The 23,315-nt window shown below is 34.8% G+C and overlaps 1 protein-coding gene across 1 annotated transcript in view; it reads right to left on the bottom strand.

Moving 5' to 3' along the window:
• TET1 (tet methylcytosine dioxygenase 1) overlaps positions 1-23,315 on the bottom strand; it is a 97,397-nt gene that overhangs the window by 3,480 nt on the left and 70,602 nt on the right. Inside the window, exons 6-10 of the mRNA XM_006835832.1 lie at positions 18,662-18,873; positions 14,894-15,044; positions 10,326-10,415; positions 5,163-5,300; positions 1,878-2,226 (exon numbers count right to left, since the gene is read on the bottom strand). Of these exons, the coding sequence (XP_006835895.1) occupies positions 1,878-2,226; positions 5,163-5,300; positions 10,326-10,415; positions 14,894-15,044; positions 18,662-18,873 (940 nt within the window). The remainder of the gene's footprint in view (positions 1-1,877; positions 2,227-5,162; positions 5,301-10,325; positions 10,416-14,893; positions 15,045-18,661; positions 18,874-23,315) is intronic.

Below are 23,315 nucleotides of genomic sequence, written 5' to 3'. Positions count from 1 at the left end.
GAAAGGTTGGCAGTTCAAGGCAACCAGCCACTCCTTGGAATCCCTATACTGGGATGTTCTAAGTTGGAACAGCAACAAATGACATTTCAGAATCCTGATATGGCATTACAGGATAAGCACTGGACTGCTAACCACAAGATTGGTGGTTCAAACCCACCAGATGCTTCTCAGAAATCCTCAACAGGGTTTCTTTGAGATGGAAACGGCTTGAGAGCACTTATGACACATACTCATAAATTTATTGAAATGTTATATCTGTAAGTAGTTTCAAAATAATCTCTGGGTCTGGGTGAAGGTAAGAGAAAACAAGAATATCTTTTCAGAGCTGAAATATAAGCATATGAAGGGAGAAAGTATCTATTATATAATTAGCTCTGTCTGACCTTTAAAACAATTTGGAGAGAAAAAAAAAGGAAATCATATAACCTTCAAATCTAATGGTAAATTCTGTCTTTGTCTCTCACTTGACATAGTCAAAACCCTTCCTCACTGAGATCCATGCCTACCTTATTAGTACTCAATCTTTCTTCTTGGTTCCTCCTTCTATCAAATTGGTCATTGACAAAACCAGTTCTTAGATTTATTTTCTAGCTCCTTCAGCTTCATGGCTTTAAACAGTTTTTATGCTGTTCATCTCCAAAATTATATCCTCAGCCTGATTTCTTCCTAAAATATAATTCTTTTAGTAAAATGCCTACCTAGTATCTCCACCAGAATATTTAATAGGCCTCCAGAACTTGACATATCCAAAACTTAGTCACTGATCTTCCCTCATGTACCTTTCCAATCCAAGTCTTTGACCTTCACCACATTGGTGGTGGTGGTGCCGTGCAGTTGCTATATTCTTCCAATAATCCTAGGCACTTCATTTTCTCATACAAGCCATATTTAAACAAAGCCTCTAGACTCTACCTTCAAAATGTATCAAAGATCATTTATCTCGCCCTCATTAACCACTCTGGTCCAAGTACCATCATCTTTCTCTTGGATAAAAATGGACGGACTTGATGGTCTTCCTGCTTTTCTATGCTCTTTATTCTATAGTATCAAGCCTCCAATAACTTGCCTGATTCTGAGACCTCCAATAACTTGCCTGATTCACAGTGAGAAACAGAAGTGTTCATCATGACTTACAAAGTCCTATTTGTATTGCTCAGACATCTCGCAGATCTTTTCTCATATTGTTTTCTCCATTTCAATCTCTGTTCGAGCCTCACTGGCATCTTGGTTCACTTCAAACATTCAAAATGAACTCCTGCCTCTGGAGCTTTGCATTTGCAATTCCCTCCAATTGGAATGTTGTTTCTCCAAATACTTCCATGCTTGATTCTCTAGTTTCCTTCAGGACTTTACTTATATGTGCTATTTCCAATGAGACCTTATATGACAACTCTACCTCTTTTCTTTTCCCTGCTACATTTCCAACACCTAAACTTGTTCAACACAAAGTGGTGCTTGGTAATTTCTGTGGACTAGACTACTTAAATTGATCCTTAAGGTGGTGATTAAAGAATAGAAATAGGCAAGGCATTCACAGTGAAACAAAACAAAACAGTAAGAACATGTTTACTTGATTGTATTTTCTTCAAAAGAAATAAATAGAAGAGATATCAAGAAATACTGATGGGTCATTAGATTGTTAGCTTGTAGTTAAGATACATATGTAAGAATATAAGTTTTAACTCTAAAGAAATTGCTATAATAAAGGTTCAGTAACAATGGGCTAACCAATTAATGTTTTTTTTTTAATAACACATCATCTCAAAATAAGAAGCAAAGATAATGAAAAGAAAAATAAGGTGTAAAGGAAAGCTGAAACCCTTCTGCCACTGAAAATTTTGCACTGCAAACTAGCAGGAGGTTCCCTAAGGTCTTACCTAAAAGCGGCAGTGATGAAGTCTTACTGCTGCTTGTTGTTGAGTTATTTCTCCGCTTGATTCGAGGAGCGAGTTTCTTGTCCACGGCTCTTACCTTATGAGCAAGAACCTCTGTCATCATTGCAGCCCTCTTCTTCCCAGATCGAGGAACAGGCAGAGTAAAACATTTTCTTTTTTTGCGGCGAGGTGTGAGGACCTCGATAGCCCCAGACTGGATTTTGGCTTCCAGTCCTTCCCTTGAGCCAAACTCATCTATGTCTGAAAGTTTATAAAGAGGTAGCACATGAAGCTGCTCATCTTGAGGAATAACACCCAATGAGCGGTTATCTTCTCGTGTTAAAGTACAAACCTGATAGGAAGAAAACAGGAAATGGAAAATGTTATTTCTAGCTTCTTCTTGTTGACATTGTGGATTTGAATTTCAATTTAATTTTTAACTGGTCACTGCTAGTATATTAGAGTTTTAGATAAATTTACCCTATATCAAGCCACTTAACTCTAATACAATTCTAATAACTTCCCGGTTGTTTGTAAATAAAGCAGTGTAATTGTGAGTTGCTTTTATAAGAATATGATAATTCTATTTGTACTTTTTCATATAGAAACTTGTTATTGCACCCAATTATTACTGCACAGCATAAGTGAAATGGCTATTGAACTGTTCACAGTTTTCTCATGAAAATAAGAGACCTAAGTGGGGTAAAAGGTTTTCATTTGCCTGCTGATCTGAAGGTTAAAACTGTGAACCCACTCTTTGGTACTGTGAAGAAAAGGCCTGTGGAGCTGTTCTAGTCTCTAAGTTGGAAACCACTCAATGGCAATATTAACAACACTGAGAGGACAGGATTTTGGGGTATGTAACAGCACCACATCCTGTTTAACTAACACTACATTGCTGGGGTAGGTTTTTCTTTATTTCTGCTTTTAAATAGGATTTAGATATAGATGTTTTTCTGACCTTGTCTGAGTGATTTTCATTTTTTTCAGTAAATGAATTAAGAGATATGAGTAGTAAAGGAAGAGACACAAAAGAGATTTCTTGTTCTGGCAAGACTTTCTAATACGGATAGTTAAAAAATTTAATAAACCTTTTTATTTTGATAAATTTTGTCATTCCCTTTTGCTGTAATCCAGTGAGAAGCCACATCAACAGTTTTCCCACCTTTTATTTTGGACTGGAAATAGGATAACCTATTTTCAGCCCTTCTCATTACTTTAAAAGCTAAGTATATTTATTGTAGTTGATAAGGGCAGTTGAGTTGGTGCCAACTCACTGCGACACTATATAGGGTTTCCATGGAGGAGGTAGTGGGTTTGAACTGCCAAACTTGTGGTTTGAAGTCCAGTGGTGACCCTACAGTACACACCAGGAGTCCATATTCATTGTAGAGTAATGAAAATATATAACTGTATGCTGAAAATACCTGGCTTTAGATACCTAATACTAATAGTCTACAAACTAATATTTATTATAATTTCTTTAAAAGATTGAATACAAATATATTCAGTGAATCCTTGATTTCTCATTAATTATATATATATATATACATATATATATATATATATATATATATAATTATATATATAATTTTTATAACAGCAAACATGCTATAAGAATGTGAACAAGTGAAATGGGCAGATATGATTTTCAAAAAGGTTTGAGTTTCATAAGAGCTTCAGGATACAGGTTGGTAAAGTTGTTTATAATCACGACATTTTCTTAATGTTGCCATATTCATGTTGTTGTCCATATTCATATATTCTATAGCTATATTCATCAGGAAGAACTGACATACTGAACTCTCTGGAGAATAATCTGATAATAATAAACCTTTTTTAAAGTGTGGACTGTTAAAAATCTTAAATCAGTAAATTTGCTTGAGTCATTTTATTTATCCACATGGCAACTTTATGTTCATAGGGAAACAGAGAAGGGAAATAAGACTAGACACTGAGGAGTAAAACTAGGAAATCTGGGCAAGCCAATGGACAGGAAGGAGAGTCAGTGGTATAATGTCAAAAATTCAGGATTTCAGGGATGAAAAAATTAGGAGGGATCGTAAATTTTAGGGTAAGATCCATGTTATCTGAGTAGCCAAAACAGTATGCCCAAAGAACGCTGAGAAGAGGAGCCATAACTTAAGTTAGTTTTGCTTTAAACCTCATCTGGATTATTTTCCCCAGTATGCTTACATATAATAATGTATTGGTCAAGTCATTATGACGAATTAGCTCCTAGCTAGGATGTAACAAGAAAAATGTCTTCAAGTTCAACATTGTGAAATAACAGTGGTCTCAACGAATGCCATCAGCATTAATGGGGTGTAGTCTTTTCCACTCGTTAAAGGTTCATATTTATCTCCTTGATCAATCATTTATATATTTATATTGATCACACAAAGGAAGGAGGCTGACTTTTGATCAAGCTGGTTATATTATATTTGGAATTGTGTCTTAATGAAGGTTGTAAATTTTTAGGCAAGCCAATCAAATTGGTTCAGTACACTTTCTTGTGTTCCATTTTACTTGAAGCAAACCCCCACCCCTGAAAAATCTTACGTAACTTGTTAAACATCATGCTTCACCAGATTCGTAGTGAAAAACTGTTGTCCTAAATAATTATGTACTCACATCTTCTGGCAAACATGCCACAATTAAATATATCATTTAAGCCTTACCACAAAATATTTATTTAATGAAGATTCTGTAACTTTATGGAGTACATGGACACTATAATTAAGAAATACTACTGAGAGTGGGACCCTTCCCAGAGAAGCAGTGATGCCTGAGATGGAGGCAGAGATGATGACGTGGAGAGATGGAGCAGCTGGGGACTTTAGATACTGAGAGGGAGAGGGGCTGTGTGCTGACGACCAGGGGGTGGAGTGGGGTGGGAATACTTCTAGTGCATACCCTTTGGTTGGTTGATGATGCCTGGAGGGGATTGTAACCATGGCAATGAAATGATATACGATAGGATGAATGTAAAACTAATGTTTTCCCATGTAAACTATCAAATAATTCACAATAAAACATTAAAAAAAAAACGAACGAAATACTACTGATAGGTAGGAGTCCTGGTGTGACGCTGTAGGTTAATGTACTAGACTGCAAAGTCTTCATGAACCAAAAACAACAACAAGAACCAACCAATAGGTATCCTATGCTGTATAGCACATAAAATATGATCTGTCACTCTGATAGTCAATCATATTCAAGGGCCACAGTCTCTAAGAGCAAAGTGATGGAGCCTTCAGAATGGAAGGCCACCCACCAGGTACATACCACAGTGCTTCCATTATTCATGTTATGAATGTCTCTGTGGGGATGGGCACAGAAGTCCAGACAAGCAGTGACCCCAGAAAAAGGACGACCCTCCTTGCTACCAAGCCGACATTCTCGGGCAATGTGCTCATATTCTACCTGAAAAGCAAAGTATGAGACATAGTTTTCAGTGACAAAAGAATCATCTTCAATAAAGAGGAAAACACAAATCTTGACAAACTTCCTAGAACTTTGAATTTCTAAGGTTTAGAGATTATAGTTTTCAAGTTCCATCCATGTAGTAATATTGAACAGTGTTTTATTCCTTTTTATGCCGCACAGTTCAGTAGTGAGGGGATGTAGCTTAGTAACATTCTGGATGATATGTGTAGGACTTTGTGGACGAAAATGGCAATAATTGATGGAAAGAAGGATAAACATAGGTTTAGCCTACAAGATTGATTCAGGAAAAAAGACTAAAACAGGGCAATAAGATGATGAAGAATTTAAAATAATTAGATAGACTTCATGATAAATTACAAAAAGTGTATTTCTAAAAAGAAAAGTTGGAATTTAACAATATTATTTCAAGATAATATATAGAATATTAATGTTATATTAAAAATATAGACCTGAGGTTCTATTTAAGGAGTTCTGTTAGTGCAATGGTTGCTAATTGGGCTGCTAACCTCAAAGTCAGCAGCTGGAAGCTGTCAGCCATGGCATGGTAGAAAGATGATGCTTTCTGATCCTGTAAAGACTTAGGGCCTTTTAAACACTATGCAGGGTACTTATGAGTCAGAACACAGCAACATCACCACCACCAAGGTTATATTTAACATTAAAAATATATACTTGTAATTTAATATTTTCCATTTCTTCGATTGTCAAAAAGTTTATTTAAAAAAAATTTTTTTAACTTCTCATTTTTTGGTCTTTATTATTTCTGTTTGGAATTGTGCCATTCCATTGCTAACTCATTTTTTGGAGGTTCGAATCCACCCAGAAGGGAATAAAAAAAAAAGGCATGGTTAACAACTTTAGAAACATGACACATTGAAAATCCTATGGAAATCTAATCCAGAGTCAAAAATGATAATTTTTTCACAATGGTGGTTCTATGCAGTATTTCTCTTTTACTGACTAATTTCACTCAGCATAATGTCCTCAAGGTTCATCCGTGTTATTCGGTGGCTTGCCGCTTCCTTGTTATTCCATTGTGGATATGTACCATAGTTTATTTATCCATTCTTCAATTTATGGGCACTTAGGATACTGTCTCCCCATCTTTTTGCTATTGAAAATAGTGCTGCTATGAACATTGTTGTGCATATATCTACTTGTGTTATGGCTCATATTTCTTGTGGGTAAATACCAAGCAGAGGAATCGCTGGATCATAAAGTATTTCTATTTAGAAACTTCTGAGGAAGTGCCATATTGCTTTTCAGAGTGGTTGGACCATTTTGCAATCCCACCAGCAATGCAGGAGCGTCCTAGTATCTCCACATCCTCGCCAGCATTTATTCTCCTCTACTTTTTAGATCTTTGCTGTTATTGTTGGTGTGAGATGATATCTCATTGTTGTTTTGATTTGCATCTCTCTAAAGGTTAGTCTCTTGGTGTGGCGCTGTGGGTTAATGCGCCAGACTACAAAGCCATTTGAACGGCAAGTTCGGTGGTTCAAGCTAACCAGCAGCTCCTCAGAAACCCTATATAGGGTTGCTATGGGTTGGAACAGACTTGATGGCACTTTAACAATAACAATGGCTAGTGATCGTGAATATTTCTTTGTATGTTTGTTGGCTGCCTGTTTCTCCTCCTTGGTGAAGTGTCTGTCCATGTCCTGTGCCCAATTTTTAATTGTGTTTTTTGTCATTTTCTTATAGAGATGTTGTAGTTTACTATATATTTTAGAAATTAGTCCTTTGTCTCATGGGTCATTGCAAAAGATTTTTTCCCATTCTGTGGGTTCCCTTTTTACTCTTCTGGGGAAGTCTTTTGATGCACATGAGTTTTAATTTTTTTGTATGTCCCAATCATCTAGTTTGTCTGCTTTTGTTTGTGTAGTTTTCAAAATGTTTGGTAGTCTGTGTATTCCCTGAATTAGAGCCCTTATATTTGTCCCTATTTTTTTCAAAGATGGCCTTCATTGAGTTCCCTTCCCCCATAATCATCATAGATTGTTTCTTTTATAATCTATCATAGATTGTTTTCTACAATATTGTCGTTTTGTGATTGACTAATTTCAATCAGAATAATGTCCTCCAGGTTCAATCATGTTGTGTTTCATAGATTCATCATTAATCTTCAACATTTTGTAGTATGCCATTGTGTGTATGTACCAATGTTTGTTTAAACATTCTTCTGTTGATGGGCATATAGGTAGTCTTCATCTTTTTGTTGAAGCACATGGTGTGGTGCTGTGGATTAATGCGCTGGAATGTAAAGTCGGTTTGAACTGTCAAGGTCAGTTTCAAGCCCCTCTTTTAGATATGTCTCTCGTAGACAGCATATTAAAGGATCCTATTTTCTTATCCATTCTGTTCTTTATGCTTCTTGACTGTATACTTAATCCATTTACATTCAGTGTAATTATCAGTGCTATTTTGTGGTACTTTGTGGTGCTATTGGATTCTTTGTTCTCCATGATTTTCTATGTTGAGTTAATTTTTATTATAGGTTTTCTTTTCTGTTGTGTTAATATTTAATAAATCTTTCTGGCTTCATTCTAGTATTTATTTTTATGTGAAGGTGCATTATTTTGCTTTGAGGTTACCCTGTAATTTATTAAACTCTTCCTGCCGAAAACTGTCTGTTTTATCTTGAAATCTACATTGACTTACTTGCCATTTGGATGTTACACTATTCTCTCTTTTTGCTTCGGAGTTGAGTTCCTTATACATTTGATCTCTCTAGTGCCCTATTTTCAGTCTTGTAGGTTTATTTTACTTTAATGATTTCTATATCTGAATTGTGTTCTAGGTGGTTGTCATCATGAATGGTAATCATTGTTAGTTCTGAGTCCAAAGAACACCCTAGAGCATTTTTCTGAAAAGTTGATCTGATCATTATAAATACTTTAATTTCTTTATATGAGGAAATGTCTTAATTCTGCCATAGTACTCGAGGAACTGTTTTGCTGGTTATATGATTCTTGGTTGGCAATCTTTTTCTTCAGAGTTTTGTGTATGTCATCTGAATACCTTCTTGCCTGCTTGGTTTCTGCTGAGAAACCCAAGCTTATTCTTATTGGTTCTCCTTTGTAGGTAACTTTTCATTTTCCCCAAGCTTCTCTCAGGATTCTTTCCATATCTTTACTTTTTAGAAAGTTTGATAATGATATGTGTTGGTGATTTTGGAAGGGCATTTATCCTGTTTCAGGTTTGTTCATGTTCTTGTATGCTTATCTTCTGTGGTCTTTCATGATGTTTAGGGACGTTTACTTCCAACAACTCTTGGATACTTTTTTTTACTGTGCTTTTTATCGTCTCTTCCTGTTCTAGAATTACAATCAATGTAAATTGTTCTTAGGCATTCTTTGGATTTTTTCATAAATCTTTTGATTGTTCTTCTAGCATACTAGTACTTAAAAGTTTCTCCTTAAGCTCACTAATTCAGGGGCTTCCACTGATTCAAATCTATTCCTTTCTCCTTTTAATTTATTATCCATTTATGATATCGTAGTGCTAACCTTCTGGTTTTGTTTGTTTTGTCTCTAATCTACTATATATTTTGTTTGATTGTGCCTGTAAAGGTTTTCTGACTTTTTTCTTGAACTTTCTGTCAAGTGTTTGAAGGGCATCTAAATATCATTCTCCTAAACTCTTTTTCAGGCAGTTTCAGTATCTCTTTTTCATCAAAAACATTTTCTACCCCTGCCTCTTGACACTGTATTATTTTTTATGTGAACAGAGACACAGGGAGGTATGCATGGGACAAATGGGACAGAAGTAAATACCTTGGAACAACAGTATTCTGTACATATATATATACATTGAGACATGGACTTGTATATGAGTGTGAAAGAGGTTATTTGTGTACAATTATCTATTTTAAAAACACAACTGTGAATGTGATAGAGCATTCAATAGGCAAATGATTATTTTATCCAACATCTAGCGCATGAGTATATGAGCATGGGGATTCAGGACTAAAGTCTCAGGAGACACCATTGTCAACTGACATAACATAGTTCACAAAAACAATGTTCTACATGCTGTTTGGGAAAGTAGTATTGGGGATATTGAAAGCCTGTGAGCAGCTGTCTAAAGTGCAGCTACTAGTGTCTCCATGTGTGGAAGAAAGACGAATGATAAGAATTAAAGAGGCTTGGACTCAATTAGTCCAACAGAATCTTGGAACATGCGAACACCAGTGTCCATGAATGTGAGACCAGAAAAATTAGATAATCCCTGAGACAGGGACTGCATTAGAGGGTGCCGGTTAGAGTGAGAGAAAATATGAAAGAAAACTCAAAATATGACTGGGCTTACTGGTCAGAAAGAGACTGGAGGAACTTGAGACTATGGTTGTTGACCATCCTTCAAGTCTGGAAGGACATTTTCACCCAAGCAATGGATACGTTTATAGGGAGGACAACAGCACTGCTGAGGAATATTCACCATGCAACGGGCAATCATTCAAAATCAAAAGAGCAACATTTTCCTAGGGACAAAGTTGAGAAGGGACAAAAAAGTGGGTGGATGTATATGGGAACCAAAGTGAGGAAGCAGGATAATTGCTGTTGTATGGAGGGAAATGTAATCATTGAGATGAAACAAATGTATGATTTCTTGAAGCAAAAGGCTGATGTTGTTGTCTGTAAACCTTCACTCAATTCACAATTAAAATTTTTAAAAAAAGTAAAGACTTAGGTGAAGGACATGTTGAGAACCAATAGCGTCACATTTTCATGTTTTTATTTAGTAAGTTTCTATGATTTTGTTAGCAATCCTTTCTGACTTGTCCTTGGTATTGATTAATTTTGATATGTTGAACCAATCATGCATTTCTGTTTTCATTATATCTAGCAATAAAATAATTCAGCTACACAGGCTATTAAAATCCAACTGTCAAAAGGAATTTAATTTAAATAAAAATAACTTTACAGCAAAAGTAGATAGATACATTAAAGATCAAATTTTTAATAAGCAAATCAATTAAACAGCACTATAAAAACTTACCTGATTTTGATAAGCAATTGGAGCATACTGCTTATAAATTGGAGCTAATCGTGTTGCCAAATTCTGCAAATTGTCTTCAAGGTTTTTTTCCTATAAGAAAAGACAGCACATTTAAGGTTGCTTTATAATGACACATGAGCTTAAGGTAACAGACTGAAGCATCATTAATCATTGCTGAGGGATGACTGACACAGAATTCAGTTACATTTACAAAATTGCTGCCATTGATAACATTAATTGCTCATCTTAGTCTAAACTGTTAGTTATTGTTATGCTTAAAATTTTAAAAAATTCTATGCTATAACGAAATGAGATTTAAATGGTATTACAGGGAGACTACAATAAAACTGTTTGTTTCCAAGAAGAACCATGTGTTATACCATTATTCATAGTATTGGACAGTTGAAGTATATCAGGCATGGTTCCTGAAGCAAAGTGGAGGTGCCTACCTAAAAAATTAAATACAATATGATAAATAGTTAAAGCAGAAAGGGGAGAATGACAGAAATAAAGCCTATATCATGTTTCAGATGCTGTGCTAAGGTTCAAATATAATATATTCTTAAAATAAACCAAAAGATACACATGATCATTCACCTTTTATGGAAAAACAAATAAATTGACTGAGAGGTTTCTTAAATGGCACAAGATCAAATAGAGAAACTGTTGTTCAAAAGAGATGCTCTCTTCTCAATACCATTACACCATAGTAGCTATAAATTTAAAAAGATTTGGTAAGGCTGTTAAAAGCATTATTAGCATGTCAGGAATCAGTTCATCTATTGAGTATACAAACACTTAAGAAACCTGTAAGGACCAGTCTCTATTAAAAATGTTAATGATGACAGTAAGAAGTGGACAAAGGAGGTTTTAGAAGTAAGCAGAGTTGTAAGAAAGCTATGAAAGTTTGTCATAAAGATGAGTCTTTTCTAAATCAAGTCAGCAATTTGATAAACAAGATTCACATGTAAAGTCATCAATTGAAAAGAGATTGAGAGCAAGGATGAAGAAGGGACTAAAGATTAGATGGATTTGTTGTTATGTGCTGTGGAGTTGGTTCCGACTCATAGTGACCCTGTACAGGGTTTCTCAGGATGTAAATCTTTACGGGAGCAGAAAGCTTCATCTTTCTCCCACGGAATAGCTGGTAGTTTCGAATTGCAGACCTGAAGGTTCGCAGACCTATTAGTAACCACTAAATTACCAGAGCTCCTTAAAGATTAGGTGGATAAAGATCTATAAATATAGAAAGAAGACTTTCATATGGGTAAGTTAACCTCTAAAAGTCAAAGAAACATAGTAACATAGGAAGTTAATGTAGACAGAGAAAGGCATCTTGACAAAAGTAAAACATCAACTATAATCTTGTAGTTACCTATTGATTCATGTTGATGTTTTTAGTATACAAGATGTTTCTATGAAATTGGTTATTTCTATATTGGTCTTCTTCATTCATCTGTTTATCTATCTAACTAAAGCTTAATAATACCATGGGTCTTCAAAAAAGTTCATGGAATAGTGACAAGACTCTGTAACGGATTTTTTCTATATACTTTTTGAATCCCCTTTGTACATAGGAAAGTTATAACTCTTAAAAACTTTCCTTGGCTATATAACATGTTGATTATTGCACATATTTAGAATAAAATTGAGAAAATTTAAAGTGTCCATTAAAATACTTTAATTATGCTTCTTAAAACTTGAACTATTAGGTGGGGAGACTAATTGTTTCAAAGCTAATAGAATGATGCTGGGATACTTTGGAAAGACACAGGCAGACTGTGTATTTCTTATGTACTATAAGGTGCAAGGAGTCCTGGTGTGGCACTGTGGGTTAATGCGCCAGACTGCAAAACCATTTGAACTGCAAGGTAGGTGGTTCAAGCTCACCAGCTGCTCCTCGGAAACTGTATAAAGGGTGCTATGGGTCAGAACCGACTTGATGGCACTTAACAACAACAACATAAGATTTAAAGACTCCTAGTGTGGCACTGTGGTAATAATGCACTGGACTGTAAGATAGGTTTGAACCACAGGGTCTGTGGTTCAAACTCACCAGTCGCTCCTTGGGTCACTATGGAGCAGAAACGACTCGATTGCACTTAACAACAACATCAACAATCAGGTTTAGATTTTTAAATATTCTCTTATCATCTAAAGTTTGAATCCACCAGATGCTCCACAGGAGAAATATATGGCTTTCTGCTTCTTCAAAGATGTACAGACTCAGAAACCCTATACAGGGTTGCAATGAGGAAGAACCAATGCAACATCACTTTTAACAAAGAGAACAATTACATTTATTGTGTATAAATGTTGAAATATAGTATTAAAAGAAAACAACTAAAGTTTATGTAGTTAGTTATTGGTATCACGTTAATAATGCAAGTCTCATATTATCAATTGGTGTGAAACTTTCCATGTCTCAGCTTTTCTCAAAAACTAGTAAACACGAATGATCTAAAGGATCATCTTATCCACAACCAGGCTTTTTATTGATCAGCTGGACTAAAGACGACTGCTTATATTCCAGATTCATGTATTATTGAGCTTACTCCCCTAGTTGGATTTCCCATAGGAATCACAAACCCAACTGAGTACTAACTCTGCCCTTATAAACCTAGGCTTGTTCCAGTGTAGCCCATGTCAAGGACTAGCATCATGATCCATTTTCTGTTTCGAGTATCTTTACAGATGAATCACTGCTCACCGTTTTCTTTTATAAATCTATTCCAAAGCACCATTTTATTCTCATAGATAACGGGCTTGTGTTATCAAACTCACTCTTGACCAACTCTGATCCATTATTCAAAGAGCAGCCAGAGATCTCTTTAAAAACAAGTGTGATTATGTCATTCTCCTCCTTAAAACTCTTCAATGATCTTCCAAGATTCATGACATGAGTTAGAAGGCACCTCACTCTCCCTTGCCTGATGCGCTTCAGTCATATTAGCCTTGTGTCAGTTTCTGGAATGAACCATGCTTCTTCCTGTATCACAAGTACTATATAAATGTTATTCATAATAAGTTATTTTTTAAAAAAAACAAAAACTAATTTTTACACTTACAAATTATGTAATGATATTGGTATAGATTTTAAAAATTAACAAGTCAATGTCAGTATTACCAATGTATTTATATATTAAAATAAGCTTCCATCTTCTACTAATTAGATGTTGTGCATAGGACCGCTACTAAATTAGAACCAACTCGACATCACCTACCACAAACAATATTCTAATTAATGCTAATTAAGAACATTTTTATTTTTATAAGATGGCCTTCTACACCTTGCCATCTTATTAAAATTTAGAATATTGATTCTATAACTTGATTATTGTTTTCTAGATAGAAAATCATTGAATAAAAAACAAAAGCAAATAAGAGATAGTTTTCTACAGCTAATAGAGAGATATATCTCATGCTTGCTTGATTGTAGTAGCAAGAAACAATAGAAAATGATAAATATTTTTTATTCTTCCTTTAAAGGTACAATTATTTATCAATTCTGTGTTTCTTCCAAAAATTATTATATTCATTGTATTAGAGATATATTGGATTAATTCTGTCTTATTTAAAATTTTCTATTTACAATGTAAATAGTTTTAAATACAATGTTTCTAAAGCTGTGGGAATGACTCAACAGTGGGTACATGAAGTCCATTGACTAGGTCACGACAGCAGTAGGATTTAAAAACAAATTTCAAAAGCAAACATATACATTATTGTCAATTATTTAGATCATGAGCAAGAACTATGTTTAATATTGAGTTGTTATGTTTTAGTATTAGCTTTGTGACATAAATTTTTTAAAGTATTGTTTACTAATCACTTTGTTTAAGTTCTTTTTGTGTATGTATTTATGTGTATACTAGTTTGTATTTGTAAAATTTATCTTTCACTTTTGGTAACTACTTAAGTTATAAAAACACTAATATTAGAATTAATTAGTATCCAAAACCTTAACGGCCAAAATAAAGTTATAACAAACATTAAATGGTTCCCACCCTTCCCACTGCTTACCCATCCCCACCCATCCCTGAATCGATAAGAGAATAGAATTATACTTATAGGTTGCTATTTTAATTTAAATATGTAAGTACTCAATTTATTTAAACTTAATAGTAAATTTGACTGATTTCTTTGCTCACCATGGCCTTGTGTCCCGGACAGATTCGATCCGGTTTCATACATCTTCTTTCTGGATTACGTCCTCTAGTAATTCTTTCATAGTAGGTCTGTGGGTAGTAAACTTTCTGAGTCTTTGAAATGTTGGAAAATGGCTTTATTTATTCTTCCTAATTTGTTTGGGTATAAAATTCTAGATTCTTTTAACATTGATACTCTCTGGGTAAGGGAGTGGGAAGAGGGGACAAGAACATCTGGAATTTGGGTTGGTAGTTAAAAATTTAGTTAACTTATTTAGAATTTATAGCTATTTAGTTTGTTTTTATACTTTTATTATTTCATTACTACTTTTAAATATTTGATTTTAACAGTGTTTCAATACTTTGAAATGAACATATTTAAATATTCATAGTGAATCCAAAAAGAAAATGGAAACTTACATGTAAGGGAGAACTTGGGTCAATTCTAAATCTTCTGGGGCTTGGGCTTCTACCAAATTTGCAGCCATTGAAATACATACTCCATGAACAGCCAAATGAGAAGGAAGCACCGCAAGTCTCTGGGTCTGTCCCTTGACACGTACAAGTACGACTATAAGACAGAAATAGAAAAGGAATGACATGGTAAAGCAATACAACACCTTTCCTATTTTATTACTTATTCAATTTATTATTGTGAATTGAGTGAAGGTTTACAGAACAGATCAATAATTTATTCACATCATATAATTACGATGACTGGGATCCATTCCATGGACCATCAGTTAACAGTATTTACCTCTATTCATTGTATTCCTCCCTAATGCCACCCAACCCTGCCACTCTGACACCATCAAAGAATGTTTCATTTAGCAAGAAAATCTTTATTTTTAATGTAAAAAATTTTATAGCAATAATAAAAACATGGCCCAATTTGATTATAACTAAGTTTTGAACTAAAATGTTTGTTCAAAACTTTAAGCAAAAATACACTATTGCAGTCGGAAATATTCACAACCTCTATTTGATCTATAGGTATCTGACATGAACTCACATGGTCAATTTTAAGCAAATCTCTATGAATGTCAAAAACAAAAATGTCACCAAATGATAAGTGTTGGAATAATTGTTTGGAAGCTATAAATAAAAATCTAGAGTAAGAATGATAGTGTTTACAATGTACATACATAGAAAAAAACCCAGGAAGTAGTATATAATCTTACTTTGATTCCAAATTTATAAACTACTTAAAATTTTATATAGTATGTATAGTTATGTCAAAAATATACAAGTAAACAAAACAAAAAAAAATTACAAAACACTGAAACACATGTTTAAAAAAATTTTTAAAGAAAAAAAATACATTTAAGATGTCAAAATCACATGACTTTTTAAATGATGAAAGTAAAGAAAATCATTCTACATAAGATAATGTTCCTTGCAAGAAAAAAGACTACAAAAAGTTCATTCAAGATAATAGGAAGGACATGCGAATGTTTGTTCACAGCAGCATTATTCGTTATCGTAACAGAATGGGGAGAACCTAAGTGGCTATGTGAGCTTAGGAGTATTTCTTAGAGTATTTAAAGTTATAACCATCAATAACTGGATTAATTATCTTAAGGTAACTCCTAATGTGATGCAGTGAAAGTGACTCATATATTCCTGCCAATAATTCACAAGCTAAATTCAATCAGAAGGAAACAGTCAACAAACATCAATGGAGCAGTAGTTAATGAGCTCTGATAACATAGTTGGTTACAAGTTGGGCTGCTAATCTCATGGTCAGCAGTTCAAAATTACCAGTGGTTTTGTAGGAGAAAGATGAGGTTTTTCTGTTGCTGTAAAGATTTACAGTTTTGGAAACCCTGTAACAGGGTCACTATGATTCGGAACCGACTCCACGGCACATAACCACCACCCAGCACCAACAACAGTCAATGAAATTATCCTGTGCCTTTTAATAATATCAATGCCATTAAACACAAAAATAAAGGGATATAGAGAACCGAGACAAAACCAATGAATTTAAAGTGTGGGTCAGCACAGAATCCTAGATGGCAAAAAATGACAGTAAAGCACGTTGCTGGTAAATTACTAACATTTGAAATTGAAATGTATGCTAGATATTTTATTAAAGCAAAATTTTCTGGTCTTAATTATTAGAAGAAACATGCTTGAAGTTTTCAACTAGCTCACAAACATCCAAAACAAACAAACAAAATCAACACTAATATTGATCTGTGTGCATGTGTATAAAACCATGTCTGTTAAAATTGAGAAATGCCTGTCACAATTGTGTATAAAACTAAATGTTTGTTAACAATCGAGAAATCTAGGAAAACAGTAGAATACTGTGTCTCTGTAGGATAAGCACTGAAATGCTAAGCACAAAGTTAGAGGTTTGAGTCCAGCAGCCATTCCACAGATGAAAGTAAGGCTTTTTGCTCCATTAAAGATTTACAGCATCAGAAACCTTAAACAGGGTAGCTGTGAATCAAAATTAATTTGGTTGCACTTAACAATATCTCTCTTCTGTATTTTGAAGTTATTATTTAAAGGATGTGCTAGATCTATGAAAAACTAAAAAGAATAATACTTATTTTATCATATTGTTAGGAAGATTAGATAATATATGTATATCACTTAAAGCAATGCCATTACAAAAGAGATACTATTGTTCCATATTCACATATTAAAGTAATTCCTGTTGTGGTTAGATGCCTTTGAGTCAGTTTTCTACTCACAACAGAAACAATGCCGGGCCCTTCACCATGCTCACAATTGTTGTTTGAGCACATTGTTGTTGCCACAATCAATCCATCTTCCTCTTTTTTTTTTTTATGCTGACTATTTTACCAAGCATGATGTCCTTCTTCAGGGACTGGTCCCTCCTGATAAAAGCCCAAAGTATTAGAGACAAAGTCTTGCCATCCTGGCTTCTAAGGAGCGTTTGTTTTGGCTGTACTTTTTTCCAAGACATTTGTTTTTTCTTCTGGCAGTTCAAGGTACTTTTAATATTCTTCTCCAACACCATGAAGTGACTGAAAATACCATGGTTAGGTTAGGCACACCTTATTCCTCAAACTGACATCTTTGATAGTTAACACTTTTTAGGGCTTACCATCTTTACAGCAGCAGAAAGCCTAATCTTTCTCTGACACTGTGGTTAGCTGGTTATTGGGTATCCTACCTAACGCATGCACCAGAGCGTCTATGTATATTATAGTGAACAGTAACAATAGCATTTCAAATCAAGAGCAATAGAGATATTCTCTAGTAATTCACCTGAACTCCGATTTTGCAATTTACCAGTATAAATACTGAATGCAATAAAAATTTAAGATGAAACAAATTAAATGTGTACTCAAAGGAAACATGTGCCAGGGATAATGGGTTTCTCTGTGAGGTGATTAAAAAAAAATTAAAAAGCAGATTGTGTTCGTTGAATAGCATGATGAATGAGATGATTGCAAAAGAATTTGACACTTAAATGCATTTGAACAACAGAAGTTTTTTTGTAAATATATGTGCTATAATTAAAAACAAAAAGAAAGCATGGGCAAATTATTCTATAACTTGAGAGAAAAGTTTCCTAACTATATTTCAAAATTCAGGTTCAAATTAGGGGAGAGCTATATATTTAATAAAGGGAATAAAATTTTACATACAATAAGCAATAGACTATGAACCACAAGGTTGGTTGGCAGTTTGAGGCCACCAGGGGCTATGTGGGAGAGAGATGATGCTTACTGCTCCAGGAAAGATTTAAAATTTCAGAAACCCTATTCAGGGTCACTTTGAGTTGGAACCACCTTGACAGCATTTAATAGCAACAACAAAGGGGAAGCTTTGACTTCCTGTAAACTTTGCCTTCCTGTACACTCTAAGAAGGAATCTTGGTGTGGGACTGGGGGATATAGCACTGTAAAGGCTCCTCAGAAACACTATACAGGGTCACTATGAGTTGGAACCAACTCAACAGCACTTAACAGCAACAGCAGCACTCTAGGAATCAGAGAAGAGTGGGCGCTGGATAGGTATGAAAGAAGGAAGCAAAATGGAAACTATTCTAAAATGGCTTTAACTCACTGTGAAACCAAGTCTGTCTTTACAGAACATTTTATACTCTTTGGTTTCATACCTCTAAAATCCTGCTTTCCCATGCAATATTAACAGTATATAAAATAAAGACTTGGATGTGAAATAGGACAAAACAGTTTCGATTACTTTTCATTGAGTGTGCATCTCCGGTCTGTGGGATGACCATTGTATGACTTTAAACTCTCTGTCAGCTCCGAGTATAGTCTGTCCGCCATGGGGAGAGGAATGCCATCCCACACCATGATGAGCACCACCATCACTGCTGTGGCACAGTGGTGGCCAGTTCGCTGCCGCACCAGACAAAGAACTTTTTCCTCATCGCTGCTTCTTCTTAAAACCTGCAAAAATAGAACGTGTTCATTTTGGAAACTAAGGAAACTACACTTGAGTGTTATGGCTATTGCTTTTAAACCTTTCTATAATTATACTTTTATTTTTTTTTTAATTACTACTCCCTAAAAGGGTTGAATCTGGTAGGACTTTTCCTGCATCTCAGGTTGCAAGAAACTAAAATTAAACACCAGGTTAAAACAGAATTCTGTGATAAAGGGCTGTTATTTGCAAAAGTAGCACAAAACATCTAGGTTAGTTATGCTTTGTTTTCCCTGCTGGGTGAAATATAGAATGAAAAATAAAACAATGAAGTTGTCATTTTTGTGGCGGTTTTATGCTATTGCTATCATTTTTCAGATCTGTTTTACCTTTATGGTTAAGGTGACTTAGAAAATGCAAACTTTAACATTTAATTTTCAATACTGATCTATTTTTATCACACTGCATCATATCCCAGAGCTATAGTGACATTTTACAAAAATTTCAAATGTTACAATTAACACTCACATGAGTCCTTGTGTGGTGCTTTAGGATAAGCACTGGACCACAAGGTCAGTTTGAACTGCAAGGTTGGTGGTTTAAATCCACCAGCTGCAACTCTGAAACCCTATATAGGGTCATAATTAGTTTGAAAGCACTTAACAAAAACAACAGGATTAATATTGATGTTATGCACAAATTTTACAACTATGGGTGGAAACCAACTCCACAGCACTTAACAACAACAACAACAATGATAGCAGAACTGAGAAGCATTGCCCCACAGGGCCTCTGAAATGTTAAATCTTTACAGGAGCTGACTGGCATATCTTTTTCCCTTGGAATTATTGAGGGGTGCAGACCTTACTTTAAAAATTCTAACACTACTAAGACACCTTTCTTTCTCTTTTATTAAAAAAGCTTCTGATTCATAGAGAAAGAAGAGGTTTCTGTTCAGGTAAAGATTTCCCTAATCAGAAAACCCAATGTGGTACTATGAGTCTGTCCTATAGGGTCACTATGATTTCGGAAGGACTTGAAGGGGGTATGATTTTTCTCTGTTTACCTTACTCCTAAATTGATAGGAATTTTGCTTGATTTCTTTTTGAGTCTCATGTCTTTCACTCATAGTAATGTTTTTAAGGTATGTCCATTTGTAGAGTGCATCAGAACTTCATTTCTTTTCATATGCTGAATAATATTCCAAATTAATGGATAGAACAAACTTTATTGATCCAATCATTTATCAGATGATCGACCATAAGAGAGCAGAAGGGAAACATTTGCTCTGGGATGAAAGCAAAATAAGGAGGGGGAGAGGAAGCTAAAAACAAACACAGATACTTCACCAAAGAGGACAGTCAAACGACCAAGTAACACAAAAAGATGCTTGGGATCATTAACCTTTGTTGTTGTTGTTGTTTAGTGCCATGAAGTTGGTTCCAACTTGGAGTAAAGACCCTGTATCCATTTTTCTAGGAGCAGCTTCTCAACTTTGTCCTTAGGAAAATGTTGCCCTTTTGATTTTGAATGATTGACAAATATAACTTTACAACACTGACAAGAACAAAATTGGTTACATAAATATGTATATAAACATACGTATGTATTGCTACTTATTTATATAAGGCAGATGCACCGACAGGCATACATAAATATTGGTGTGTGCATACATTCGTATATATTATAAACCAGATAAAGGCACAGATAAAAATGAAAGTCCCTGTTGAGACCAATTTTCTGTATTTTTAGGACACTAGTCTCATGGAACAACTTATTTAATTATCATAATACATAAAATGTATGTTCTGCATGCCAATGGGGAAAATAGTATCTAAGGCTTTAAAAGGGAAAACTATTGGACTTGACTACTCTGGGTATATTATAGAATTAATTGTCTGTATGAACCATGGCTTCATCTAACATCAGAAAGAATTAGATGGAGCCCAGCAACCCCTACCAACCATTCTTATCACAGAAACAGTATACATGGCTCCTGAGATACTTGTCAACTTTTAATCCCAAATTATCCCTAGAGGTTGCCTTTTTAGCTAATTAACAGAATGCCTCATAAATTAAACAGTATCAATTTTGAGTAATGAACTACTCAAAAAACTCAACTATAAAAGATCAAATGACTAAAAATTAATGTGATTAATACTTGCAATTTTGTTGTTAAGTGTTATCAAGTCAATTCTGAATCATAGCTACTGTATAGGCTTTTCAAAGAGCGGTTGATGAGTATGAACCTCTGACCTTGTGGTCGAGTGTTTTATCATACAGTGCCACACTGGGGGATTTCAATGGAATATTATTTGGCCAATTAATGTAATAGAATACATAAACATCAGTCTTTGTTGCTAGAAGAATTAGATGATGCCTGGCTTCCATTACCAAATGCAATGAGTGGGAGAAAAATGTGGAACAAAATTTTTAATTATAAAAACAACTGGGTTTGTTGGTCAGAAAGAGACCGCAGGAACCCAAGACTATGACCTTTAGCACCCTTTCAGGACTGGAAGTGAACTAACCCTCCCGGACAATTTTCAACCAGGGATTGGATTTGGATATATAGGGGGAACCACAACAGTAGTAAGGTATCCTCACCATGGAATGGTGTCAACCATTCAAGATCAAAAAGGCAACATTTACCTAAGGTCAAAGTTCGGATGAGTTGGGGAGGAGGGTGGAATGGAAGTAAGAACCTCAGGGAGGAAGTGAGATAACTGTTGTTACTTGAGGGGATTCAATCACTGAAATGAAACAATGTGTATGATTTGGTGAATGTAAACCTTCACTCAATTAACATCTTAACTAGTCTTTCTTGTGGTGTTGCGGGATAAGCGCTGGACAGCAAGAAAGGTTTGAACAGTAGTTCAACCTCAGCAGTTACTTCTCAGAAACCATATATAAGAACACTATGAGTCTGGATGCTCTGCTAAAATCTGTCCACCATTGCTGACCCTGCTGGTATTTTTTTAAAAAGTAGCTTAGTTTCTAGCATCACAACACATGAGCCACCACTGTATGACAAACTGTACTTAAGAAACATGGTCCAGAACATTTACATTGCTTCATCTGGTCTGACAGACATGGATGGGCATTTATGGGCTGCCACTGGTATGAACTGTTCAGGATTGCCCCCTTCTAGGGACAACCTGCTAGGGTCTCTGAGAGTCAAAATTAACAATATAAAACAGACAACTTCTTCCTAAATTGTTTTCCCTACTACTGACATCACGCTAGAGGCTAGCTCAACAGGAAATTAGTAAGAATCGAGAGTGCATTTGATGACAGGCTGCTGTCAAATGAATATTAGAAAATGGAGCAATAAAAATTCACATTACAAATTGTGCAGGAGCGAATACAACTTATTAACAAGCCTAAGCCTGAACTGGAGATAATAAACAAATGAGCCTAAATAAAGTTTCTGTTAGCAATCAGTTGGATCTCTGTGAGAGAAACTTAAGGCTTTCTGCTCCTATAAATGTCACAGCCTAAGAAACTCTATACAGGGTCACTATGAGTTCGATCCAACTTGAGGGCACACAACCACCACCATCTACATGGTGAATCCATGTGTGTAGACTAGCACTGCACTCCATAGGGTTTGTAATAGCTGATTTTTCTGAAGTAAATAATCATCCAAGAAGCCTCTAGGTGAACCAGAATCACCAATCTTTTTGTTAGTTGCCACAAGTTTAACCTTTTGTACCCCTAGGAATTCTACACATATAGAGAGAACTCACAATTTTTGTTTTGAATCAATTCTCTATCAGGAGTTCACATTTGGGTTGGACAATTCCAGCAGACCCCTAATTGCATTTCTCAAAAGTTTCTCATGCTTTTGAAAGAACACATAATGAACACAAAGCAATAATATTTCAAACTACAAATTCAAACAAAAAATATTCCATAACCTAAAAGTTTTGCTTCTGCTCTGCGTTCAATGAAAATTTATTAATTGCCAACTACATTGTGGGCATTCATAATAGGCAACAGGAGTAAACAATGTGAGTATTTTAAATAGTTCACTTGTAAAGTTTGAGAAAAGTTTCGATTAAAATTATGTTTCTTATATTAACATTTATTAAACACATTTGTTTTTGTTTTCAGAGAATGAACTATCAACACTTGGTTATAGTTTTGAATTGGTGGTAGATTATTCTACAACTATGATTTACTCCATTTTTTATCTCTAGATTATGTCTGAAGAGTGTCATATATTGCTTTATAATGAAATGGTCTGCTTATTCTGAAAAGAAAAACTTAACAAGCTAAAATAAGGAAGTAAGATTTGTTTTTTTATTTCATGAAAAATAATCTTCTATATAGCACAGAACTCCTGAACCGGAGGAGCTAAACCTATAAAAAAGACTTCAACAGAAAGTTACTACCAAACACTGCCATACCAGGACTGCATTATAACATTGGTGTTGTTAAGTGCCATCAAGTGGTTTCGAACTCA

This window comes from Chrysochloris asiatica, unplaced genomic scaffold (genome assembly GCF_000296735.1).
Source record: "Chrysochloris asiatica unplaced genomic scaffold, ChrAsi1.0 scaffold00020, whole genome shotgun sequence".
NCBI classification, from domain to species: domain Eukaryota; kingdom Metazoa; phylum Chordata; class Mammalia; order Afrosoricida; family Chrysochloridae; genus Chrysochloris; species Chrysochloris asiatica.
This window is presented reverse-complemented; position numbering and strand designations above follow the sequence as displayed.